Here is a 12,570-nt window from a genome sequence, read left to right as displayed (position 1 = left end):
ATTACTGAAAAATGTATATAAACATACACGGTTACCACTTTATATTTTACTATAATTTTAATCTTATGCATACACACATATGATATATAGGTATAGATATATAGATATAGATATAGATATAGATATAGATATATAGATTTACACACAGTTTCAATAGGGGTTATCTCTGAGACAAAGAATCAGGGAAGGGGAACGGTATATTATATATTCCACTGTATTCTGTAATCTTTTTTTTTAAAGATTTTATTTATTTGACAGAGAGAGACACAGAGAGAGAGGGAACAAAAGTAGAGAGAGAGGGAGAGGGAGAAGCAGGCTTCTCTCTAAGCAGGGATCCTGACGCAGGGCTTGATCCCAGGACCCTGGGATCATGACCTGAGCTGAAGGCAGACGCTTAACGACTGAGCCACCCAGGTGCCCCTCTTTTCTGTAATCTTTAATTTTTTTTAACAAGAGCATGGAAAACTTTAATGATAAAAACTTTTATAATAAAACTTAATTTAAAAACCTTGTTAAATAAAGTAATATATCTAAATATTATATATTATTATAAATATCTATATATTTATAATAGATATCTATAAATCTAAGATAGCTATATATCTAAATATACCTAGATACATACCTAAATAAATGTATATACATTTTTATATATGATATATATATATGATATATATATATATATATATATATATATATATATATATATATATGATTAGCCTAGAAAAGAAGGCAACTGAGCTAAGAGGAGAAACAGGATCCATTCTCTAATTTTAAAAGGGTGGCCATGTGGGGCGCCTGGGTGGCACAGCGGTTAAGCGTCTGCCTTCGGCTCAGGGCGTGATCCAGGCGTTATGGGATTGAGCCCCACATCAGGCTCTTCTGCTATGAGCCGGCTTCTTTCTCTCCCACTCCCCCTGCTTGTGTTCCCTCTCTCGCTGGCTGTCTCTATCTCTGTCGAATAAATAAATAAATAAAATCTTTAAAAAAAAAAAAAAGGGTGGCCATGTGGACAAAGGATTAGATTTATTTTGTACCTAAAGAGCCCAAAGGCCTAAATAAAAAGAAGGAAGTTGGCCCTGATGAGAGCAGTCTAAAGGTACAGGCTTAGAAGGCAGTGATCCTCCATCACAGAAGGTATATATCATAGGCTACATAGTCATCTTTCTGAGACTTGGTTCAAAACATTCCCCTTCTGGGGTGCCTGGGTGTCACGTTCGGTTAAGCCTCCGACTCTCAGTTTTGGTTCCAGTCGTGATCTCAGGGTCCTGATCTAAGTGTCGGGAGATGGAGCTCCAAGCTGCACTCAGCATGGAGTCTGCTTGAGACTCTCTCTCCCTCTCCCTCTGCCCCCCCCACCCCATACTCTCAAACTCTCTCTTCTCTGTCTAAAAAAAATAAATCTTAAAAAAAAAAGATTCCCCTTCTAAGTTTATGTAACCTCGCAGTCTCCAAGCATTTGAACTTTGACAGAGATGTATCCTTAAGTGACTAGAAACATTCAAACTTTAGCTACACATTGTTAGTAAATCAACTCTGTCTTCAACCTACAAAACCCTTAAATGGGCAGATATTCCTAAGAAAGGAATATTAGCATATATATGTTTATAATACTTCAATGAAGTATGAAGCTACCCAAATAAGTACTTCATAATGATAAAGCCTGATTCAAAATGTAGATGCTGTGTTTAAACACCACCTAGAATAGCATTTGTTAAAGGTAATTTCTGCTTTCTATCAGATTTATACTAAACAAGAAAGTATATTAGCATTCTTCATTATCCTTACACTTTTAAATCCCATTAAAATCTGGAAACAGATTTTAATTGGACTACTGTTTTATGGCTTGTCATTATGAATTTAGTAAGTAAAGCCTAATGTTGGAACACTTTAGTGACTCAAGACTGGGAATTCGTTTGTGGATTCTACTTTTCATGGTAGGTGAAATGAACACAAGATAAATACGGGGTTTCTGAGCTAATGAATTGGGATAGCTACAGTGCCATCGGGAGATGAAAGGATGACCTTTGAATGACAATCATTTATAGAGAATAATTCAAATGAAGAGAAAGTGAGCCAGGGCAGGCAGAGAGTTCTGGAAGACACATCTCTGGCTTGGGGGCTGCTCTGGAACCTACAACTTGAGAGTCTGTTGACTTAGAAAGTCATTAAACTTCTCTGAACACCTGTCACTCTTTCATCTAAAAACAGAGGGGAAATCCAATATTGTTGATATCCAATCAGTTGATATTATACCTACACAGAAAGACAGTTCATTTCAGTGGAGAAAACTTAGACCTTAGAATCAGAAAACCTGAATCTGGCTGTCACTAAGTAGCTATTTTATCTTGAACAAGTCTCCTACCATCTCTAAGAATAAGTTTCCTCATCTAATTATAAGGACACAGCAAAATGAAAGAAAACTGCAAACGTATTCTCATGTTGTTTTGTCTCAAACTAGAAGCTCTATTGTAAGAATAACTATTATGATTCTCCTAATATAAATGGGGAACAGGCTTAAAAATTTTCTAGGTTTACAACTAGTAGTAGTGCAGGTGTTTGATATCAAGTCTCTAGGCACAGACATGCCACTTATTCTGCATAATAGACTTATGGGGAAATGAAATAAGGTAAGTGTCCAAGTGTACCACCTATTATAAATAGCTATACAAGTGTAAGGTATTGTTGGAACTAAGCCTTAAATCCTCTAGATTTATTTTTAAATCCTCTAGACATATTTTTTCCATTCATAAACATTTCTGTTAGATCAAAAGCCCCATGAACCACCTCTCCTATCCAGCAGGTCACAGTACAATGAGTTGAATAAATGGGCAGATCACTGCTGCTTTAGAAATGATCCATGAGCTTAATTAAATATCTTAAACAAATGGATACATTTACACTGCACAAGGCCACTCTTTGAGGATCTTAGAAGAAAGAACTATAATTAGACAAGATAGATATAGTTGCACTAATCAATGAAACTTACTACCCACTAAAAGAAACCCCACTCTCAGGGCCCCATTGCTCATCCAGACCAAACAAAAGCATCCTCCCTGACTGTGTTCTCAATTGCAAATATGCATCAAAATACTCATAACATACATAGTTCTGCCATAACAAATCCACAACATTTCCCTAACCAGAAAGAGGAATGGGGACAGGAAGAATTCCTGCAACCTCATCATACAGAGCTAGTTTGATCAAGTTGAAGAATCAACTCTTGGCAATAGTGCTTTAGAAATAACAATATTTTTAATAAAAAATGTTTTCCCATTACTAATGGTTTACCAATTCATTTCATTCTTCTTCTCTAAACCTACTGAAAAAGTCTGATTTGGGGAGAAAGACAGTCCTCCAAAATCCGCGACTCACTATAGGCTACTCTGTGTTTGAGTTACTGTTCCTGTTAAATAACAGCCCCCTAAAGGCCAGAAGCGTCTCATTCACTATTATTATTCCCACACAGTTAGCACAGTGCCTGGCATATAATGACTCAGGAAATAGGTGCTGAAAATATTCTAGGATGTAGCATACTTTAAAAACAAATTCCAATTCATAAAATAAGAATCCCCATGAGAAGTGAATATATACAAAATTTCATATTTCTTTCATTTCCTAAAAGTGGGGCTCCTCCTCACTCATTTGGAAATTGTTCATTCCATTTCAGTTATTTGTGTACATGTCCACTATGTTCCAGAAAGGATTATGGTGGCATCGTTTGGAACGCATGAATCGTTTCCTTTAAGACTTAAAGGAGATCACATCCAGTCAAAAGATACTTTGGACTTTATCACAGACTTAGAAAATCATAAATCAAATACCCATGTACAACATCAATATCAAAGCTGTTAGAACCATCAGTCCTTCAGGTAATTTTAGCTTTAATTTAAAATGGTCCTGAGAAAACACTCTACCAACACCTTATTTAACTTCAATAAGAGCTTGTATGGGTAAAATATGTTTTCAGGCCAGGACACCTGAACATCTGTAGACAACATTTTACACCACTTATGGGATAAGGAAAATAGAAAACGGTAGTCCAGGGAGAGCCATTACACAATTAAAAGAAACAAGCATTTCTTTGCAAAGTGCAGGAATTAAATCCAGTTTGTTTTCATTACTTCCCAAACAATGCAACACGAAGTCTTTCCTCTGGAGTCCTCAGTTGTCCAGTATATTAAAGTTAACAGAGTAGAACAAACCATTGAGCACTTCAATTATAAATTATCTTTATGTAAACAATCCTCTGATCCTGATTCCTTGAAAAGATGAGCAAACAGCTATAATAATACCCTTGGTCCAACATACATATATTAAATGACTGTTTTGCTATGGATATTGCTAAAAGAGCATTTCTGACAGAGAGAAATCCACCTTGTTAAAACGCTTTAGAGGAGGAGGAGGAGGAGGAGGAGGAGGAGGAGGAGGAGGAGGAGAAGAAGAAGAAGAAGAAGAAGAAGAAGAAGAAGAAGAAGAAGAAGAAGAAGAAGAAGAAGAAGAAGGAGAAGAAAGAGGAGGAGGAAAGGTTGCAAGCCCAGATACAAAGTTTAAAAGCATTTTCATTTTCCTTACATGTAACATTTATGAAATATTGGTACACTTAATGCAAAAAGATCAAGATAAACAAGATCCAAGCCAATAGCAGATGAAATAAACTTCATTGTACAAATCATAAAAGCTGTGTAAAAGAGCTCTAGATAAAAATTTGCTCAAGGTAAATTTGCTGAAGAAAGGTAACAGCATTAACCCTAGCAGACAGCCGAGTTGAGAAGAGGCACAGTTTTACAGAATTGCAAATAACATCAGCATTAGGAGAATAATAATTGGAATAAATACCGTCCGTCCACAGGCTGCAAAAACAATCAACGCACTTGCTCCTTCACCTCTCCCCCTCATCCAGCTGGGTAGTGAAAGCAGCTGCCTCTCCCGGCCCTCCTTCCCAGTGGCTCCTCGCGCCACCCTCTCCCTTCTCGCGTCCACCCCTTCCCTCCCCTTTCCCCTCCTCTCCCCGCCCCCAGCTGGTGTACTCAGCAGCCTAGCCAGATTAAGAGGCGCTCCTACAGTCAGTCACTGGGCCTCAGGACTGATCTAACGTTTCCTAGCTCCTTGAACTAGAGAAATTAGAGACGAGACACCCTAGTGGTATTAGATGCTTTCGTTCCATCCCGGCCCCTCCCAGGCCAAGGTGGGGTGGGACCCTCGGGCTAGTGTTGTGGGCAGCTTCTGGAGAACCCAGCAGAGTTCAGCTGGGCGCACCCGTCGCCAGCGCTACCTGAGCTGTCCATGGTGCTGGCGCGGTCCTGAGACTGCTGGGCGGGACTCCGCGCGGCTGCCGCCACCCAGGCGTTCACTCTCTGCTTGCCGCCACCCGCGCCGCTCCCCGCACTTAAGTCCCGGTTACTGTCCACCAGCTGCAAGGATTCATAACCATCGTTGCTGGTCTTTTTCCGGTAGCTCCCGAGGAGACTCATGGGCAAGCCCAGAGAACAGGGGGAAAATATCAACCTGGGAAACGAAGGGGGAGGTGGAAGGTGGAAAGGGCTAAAGGAAGAAATGAAAAAAATAGAAAAAAAAAAAAAAAAGAGGAAAAGAAAAAAAAAAAAAACATCAAGTGTCCGACATGACGCAAAGAGGAGGGAAAGAGGGAACGGCCACCAGAGAGGAGCTTTGCGAGGCGGGCGGCAAAGCCACCGCCCTGGGCAGAGAGCGGCTCTGGGCGCCCCGCGCGACCGAGGGAGAAAAAGAGGGCGCGGGCGGGAGGGCGAGCGGGTGCGCGCGTCCTCGGTGCCGCCGCCGCGGAGCCTCCGGCCCTGCGGAGCTCCGGGCCCCGGGCCAGCCACCCTCTGGCTGGGGAGTGCCCGGAAGCAATCCTATAGGTGTCGCCGCGTCGCCCTGCCGCGCAGCAGGGCAGCTCCAAGCGCGGCTGGCCCACGGGGAGGGAAGAAAAGAGAGGGAGTGAGGGAGGGGAGATTCTCAAGGAGCGGCGCTAAGGGCGGTAAATGGGGCGTGGTGGGAGGGGGAGGGGACTACTAAGACCCGGGTGGAAGGTGTTTTCGCGCGTGAGGTAAAGAAGAAAGAGGCTGGGTGTCTCTGCTTGGTAAGCTTTGGGGACGAGGGTGGTCTCTTGGTAAAATCCGGACACGCCCATTTTGTATAACTTAGCCTATATTTGCTGGAAGATTCGGCAGGTCAAAGCCACCCCGACGGTTACTGTCCTGGAGGACTGGCTTGTAACTTAATTGAACAAAAAAGAACGCATGTTAAATACCAGGCTGCATGTATGCTAGGACAGAAAGGAACAGCAGTTTCTTTCAGCCCAGAATGGGAATGATCCCTAAGTGAGATATCAAAGAGCTGGCTATCCTAAGTAGGAGAGGTCCATTCCACCTAGGGATTAGATGTGACTGTTTCAGTAACTATTTGTTGAACGAATAACTGGAGGGGTGGGGGGAGCGGGGAAGAGGTCGAATCAGGTGTGATTTCAGTTCTGACATCATTTACCTTGGGACCTGGAGAAAGGACTATACCACTCAGTTGGCTTGAGGGGATGGTTAGAAAAACAAGGATTTTCTTTCCATTCTCTAGCCCCTCCCCCTTTTTTCTTTCATAATTTTGAGAAAACAAAGGAAACAGTCACTCATTATCAGAAGAGAATTAATCACTAAGTTAATCAAGCAGAAGGGTCAGAGCCCCTTTCTTGCTCTGTGTACCTAATCAAGGCTGTGTACCTAATTTTATATTCATGATTTTGCATTCTTATTCTTAAAGAGAAACCCCACATTATATATTTCAAGATTTGCAAAACCTGGACATAACTCTAAGTCTCAAAATGCAATTACCAAATGTTCATTTTCACTTGGAATAATAAGACTACATAAGTATCCCTCTTTTTATCATTTCAAGTGAAATTCTGGTTTTGAAATGATCCTTTTCCCTATTAGGATTTGGAATGATTAAGTGAGGAGTTTTTCAAAAGTCATTTCGCAGAGTTTTATCACCCATCAGCAAGAAAAAAGTGCACATATGTAAAATTCGCTTAAGCCCATACACAAGGCCAGCTTTGCCATCTTCTCACCTTTCATGGCTTTCTCTTGATGTTATTTCGATCACTAAAGACACAAAATTAAACAACAGTATGTAAGAGGGTTGAGTCCCAATCATTTGAGACCCAAAGAGTTTTCAGGAAGCTCTAGCTCTACACAGGTCTACGTAAAATAAATTAATTGTATTGAGAGACATATGCCTGTTCAAGGATCACTCAAACACAAATTCTTGTAGGAAGAGGATGAATCAGCAGAGGCCGAGAATGCTGTACGTCCCTGCAGTCCCTTTGGGAGGACCTCAATTCCCTGACCAGTTGCTTTCCCAACTGCATTAACTGAAGAAGGTGTAGTCTGACCCAAATCACAAATAGCAGTTAATTCTCATTTACAACAAGATCAAACAACTTGAGTGATAGTTCAAATTGTAATAAAATTTTAAACACAAATTTTATACTTTCAATTTTCCAAATCTGTCAGATTGAGTGATTTTATGTACTTGACTGAAATAGTACTCTGTAAAGTCTAGTAAATAAATATTTTCCAGAAACATTTTAAATAATCCTTTTCTGTACTTTTCCTTCTCTTTTAATTCATTATTGAGGCACAGGGAGAGTAAATACCTAGTGTCCATCACGTACCTTGGCAAATTCTGGATTTATAATCACTGGATTAAGAGAATTTAGAGACGACCATTTTTCAAAAGTGAAAATTATTATTTTCAAAAAGTGTACTTTCAGTTATTTTTGTTCTACTCTTCTCAGAGTTGCAAGCATACTGCTTGAAGAAATTAAGATGAAACATATGCCTTGGTATTTTTGGATATCTATCTCCCCAGCTTGCAAATGTAGAGAAAAACATGAATGGGCTACAGGGACCATTTAATTTTTTTCTTTACACTTACTTTAATATAAGTAAAATTAATCAGAATAACCATTAATGACCCTATAAAATTAAGGATATAAAGAACACAGAAAGGCAGGAAAATGCAACAGCTAAATTAATATACAACAGTCTAAAAACTAGGTTGGGGCTTAAACTGGAATATATACCAATTTTGACACTCAAACTGTTTTTATTATCCTAAAGATCAAATTCATAAAAAGTTCACTTATCCATGAAGATCTTACTTTTCTATTCTATAAAATAGAGCATAATAAAAATACCATCATTATATAGTTAAAGAATTAAATTAGTACTAACACATATAAAGTAAGTACTTAACAAATACTCACTATTATTACTATTATTGGGCTGGCTTGGGCACAGCTCTATCCTCAGTGCCCAACAGCCCTAGTCCTTCCCATGGGAGATGCTCAATAAAGGATAAGTATTATCTTTCCCAGTACCAAACGAACAGAAATTTGTCTGTATGATTCTGAATGAACACCTGTGCTTCAGGAAGGCACTGGTAAAATCCAAGGCGAACATTCAGAGCTAAACTCTCCTGCTTTTCCAAGAGCAAGACTGCTCCATAATTTACTTTATCTCAAGAATACTATATCACAAACAGAGCAGAGCCAAAGGATTAGATGCTGTCTTTGGGGGAGAGTATTCTTTCCCTTTGCCTTTTCTATTGCTGACTTCAGTCACTTTTATTAACTTGGTGAAGGTTATTCACACTGAGGAATGTTCAGGCTCTATTCCTACTCATCCCCTCCACCCCCAAAATACTCTCCCATCACAACAGATGTCACACTATTTTTGTGGTGGGGCATCTGAGAAGATGAATATATGCCATGACCCATCTGGGATTATGATCTGTGCTTTTTAATTTCCAGGAATTATAACACATTGGTTAAAACTGAGGTTCTGGAACCATATTTCCTAGGATTGAACCTTATTGCCACAGACTCTTCTAGCTCTATGACCTTAGGCAAGTTACTTAACCTCTCTGCCTCACTTTTCTCCTTTGTAAAATGAGCATAAAAATAGTACCACTGGAATAAGGCTGTAGTGAGAATTAAATCAGTACCTAACATATAGTAAGTGCTTAACAAATATTATCTGTTATCACTGTTGTTCTATTATTTTTATAAGGATAAGCAACTTTTTCCAAAAATGTAATTTCCTATCTGTAAATTAGGCTAAAATCCTCCCTGCCTACTTAAGAAATTTATTATGATGATGTATAATAATATAACACATTATGTATAATCTAGAGTGATTATTCTGCCTTGAGGTTTTAGATATTTTCATGCATCTCTTTCCTATTAGATTTTAGACTCCTTGAGAACAAAAATCCATGTTTTGTCATATCCCTCATGATACCCAAAAGAGCACCTCACACTCATTAGAGATTGAATAAATATCTACTGAATAAATAAATAAAATGTATTAGTATCACCTAGTCTAGTGATTTTTTAAAAACTATATGTTATGGTCTACTATTAGATTACAAAATAAACTTAGCAATTCATGACCATTATTTTAATAAAAATGAAATAGGTCAGAAAACATCAGTTTTTAGCATATAGTAAGATACTGTTCCCTGAACTAGTGTTTTGAGTTTGTGTGGTGAAAGTATGTATGTGTTCCTCCTCAATAATGATATAAATGTATTTCTCACTACGGGTGGCCAATTATAAATGTTTGAATGTCTATATATAACAGAACCTCCAGTACTAAGAGGTTCCCATTGTGAATGTGACAACTGAACTCACTTGAATACATAACTGGACAACAAAGAGTTCTGGCTAACCTGACAGTAAATGAGAACAGAATTGCTCTGTTCGCTCTGTTGCAAAATGCAAAAATTATTATGTATGATCAGGTTTCTAAAATGCACTTCTTCGATTTTATGAATCAATGAATAGCACTGAAACTTTCTTTGGCAACATGCCTCAGGTACCTAATTCAGATTATGTCCTTATTGAATAAAAGTCTGTAGATACAGACAATGCAAAGTGCTCAAACCGGGGACCAACAAGCCATATCTAGCCCCCAAACATGTTTTTTCTGTCCTGTACTTTTTTTTTTAATTGTAAGCTTAAATGTCTCTACAGAAGGTACACAGGCTCCAGCTTGAGTGCCAAGTTCACCACCACTTCCCCATATGAAATACCCAGCCTGCTCCACTCGTTCCTTGTCAGTCAGCCCTTGCAGGCATTTAAAATTGAGACCTCTAGTGTAGTGGCCAAAACTGGAGGAGTAACAACACCAAGACAGATGCCAAAAGCCGCATCTTTAGGCCACAGTCCAGAGGAAAGAGCAATGGGCTGCAATCCTCTCCTGGCTCTATTATTAATCAGCAGAGTGGCCTTGATAATCATTCTCCTCTTAGCAGTAAAATTGAAGGTGCTGAATTACAGCATCCTCTCTAGTTCTCAAATTTTCCTATCCTTCTCAAAACTTTAGTTGTCACTTCCCTCCTTCTCCAAAGGAAGCTCAGAGGGAAAAACCATGATCATTTAAGCATTCCAGTTCTAAGTCCCAGTTAATCAAGGTTTTACTATAGAACACATGCTTAAATAGCGGTAGCTGTCAAGAGTTGCTCATAGAGCAATACACAAGAGACATGAGGGAATATGCTGGAAAAGCTTAGGGAGCTGACAATATTTAGCAGAAGAAAACCTCAACTATTCCTACAATATTTCCTTAGAAATGAGCTTGTCTGTTCCTGGTGCCTGATGGAGTGTTTGGTCTCCTACAAGACAGGACAAATTTTCCAGGCCGGGTACACTTCTTAAGGTAACTCAATACCCCAAAACCTGTGCCTCCTTGAATTTCTAACAGTAATAAAAACAACTGCCATTAGTTACTTTCCATTTGCCAGGTACCCTACCTACCTTAACTGTCATCTTCCCAACAACCCTGCAAAGGTGTGACCCTTTTTTTGAGGCACACTTGGAGAGGTTAAGACTTGTCCAAGCTCATACAGCCAGCTCTCATAATATTCAAAATCCCATCTTTATGGGGCGCCTAGTGGGTCAGTTCATTAACCATCTACCTTAGGCTCAAGTCAGGATCTCAGGGTCCTGGGATGGAGAGCAGCGGTGGGCTCCTTGCTCTGCAGGGAGTCTGCTTCTCCCTCTCCCCTCAGCCCCTCCCTCTTGCTCCTGCACTCTCTCTCTCTGTTTCATGGGTGTCTGCATCTCTCTTTAATGAATAAATAAAAATTCTTTCTTAAAAAATCCCATCTTTCTGATTATGCTTTGGCCACTGCACCAGCCTGAGAGGGCAGTTCCAGAGGTCAAAGCGAACACTGGATGATATTTGGGTTATTTCTTGGATCTGACCTAAATGTGGCCAGTGAAAAATAGTTTGGACACCTTACGGGAATTACCCTTGCTTTACTCCCCATATGGCAGGTTCTGCTCAGTGAAACCTGTAAGTTTTCAATTGATGTGGGTTCCCAATAGGCAATCTTGTTTTGTAACTATCTGGCTTAGAGGACTTTTTATGTTGTGCTCCTGAAAATTGATACTTGGCTACTCTTTGGCCTAGTTTTAATCACTAGAAGGAAAAATAGTCATTATATTCATTAAAAGCAAGCCCCTAGGTTTCAAATAAGCTTGGCCCCTGTTGTGTTTGTGCATGTGTATGTGTATAAATATGTGTGTATGCAGATTAAAAAGACATCAAGGTGTGGTGGAAAAACCACTAGCTTTGGGGAAAAAATACAACTATGTCTGAGCTTTGGACCTGCCAGATTCAAGTTTTCTATAACTTGTTTCCCACTCAGAGTCACATTCCCTTTCCATAAAGTTGAAGAGGTACTTATTCTCCCTCATAGAAAGAATCGAATGAAATAAGGTCCATGAAAGCATATAATAAACACTAAAGCCCTACTCACATGCTGCATTTCCTCAAATCAAAGAAATCATCCATTTTGAGTCATAACATTAAGAAAAATATATTACTGATGACCTACACATGATATACTCTCAATTTGAAGATGCTTAAAGACTGCATAAATGTTAATATATTAAAAATTGTTTTAGAATTGATGAAACAAATTTTATTATTTGATCATCTGTTAACCTGAGAAAATTATTTGTCTATTTATAATTCAGATATTTTGAAAAACACTGGTAGGTAAAGACAACATTCACCATATTTTACCAGGCCTAGCATAGTGCCTGCCAAGTAAAAGGTGTTCTGTATCTGCTAATTAAATGAAAATGAAAAAAAAAAAAAAAGTTTCAGAGGCCATCTTTAGCTTAAAGAAAAATTCACCATGGGTTTCTTTAGTAAGCTTACTTAAAATGCTGTGTCATTTGCTAACCTTCAACCTACCCTTGACTTTTCAAGGACATGCTCACGGTTTAACAACGTTATACCTACATTGCCATTTCAAGAGTAACTCATGAAAGCACCTGTCCCTTTCACTTGTCATTTTACAAGCAAGGAAACCAGCTTCTCAAATGGACAGACTCTGACAAACTACCATAAACTGACCCTGTGCTCAATTGCTCTTAATCTTGGGAATAACAAACTGAAAATATTCACGTGGTAATTAGTTCCCCAAAGTCAGATATAAATCTACACAGAAGTGAAAGTTTCCCTAAATCTTAGATATTCCCAT

General features: G+C 39.2%; 1 protein-coding gene across 3 annotated transcripts in view; it reads right to left on the bottom strand.

The window, feature by feature from the left end:
- DNAJC6 (DnaJ heat shock protein family (Hsp40) member C6) overlaps positions 1-12,570 on the bottom strand; it is a 140,803-nt gene that overhangs the window by 89,347 nt on the left and 38,886 nt on the right. The window contains exon 2 of one of the 3 annotated variants that reach the window (XM_045802127.2): positions 5,276-5,544. The exons of the other annotated variants lie outside the window; for them this stretch is intronic. Coding sequence (XP_045658083.2) covers positions 5,276-5,474 — 199 coding nt within the window. The 5' untranslated portion in view covers positions 5,475-5,544. The remainder of the gene's footprint in view (positions 1-5,275; positions 5,545-12,570) is intronic. 3 annotated transcript variants of the gene reach the window in all.

The sequence above is a fragment of the Ursus americanus genome, chromosome 12 (genome assembly GCF_024610735.1).
Source record: "Ursus americanus isolate L20-20 chromosome 12, mUrsAme1.1.p, whole genome shotgun sequence".
Classification (NCBI taxonomy): Eukaryota; Metazoa; Chordata; class Mammalia; order Carnivora; family Ursidae; genus Ursus; species Ursus americanus.
The sequence above is the reverse complement of the archived record's forward strand: the minus strand, read 5'-3'. Positions and strand labels throughout refer to the sequence as shown.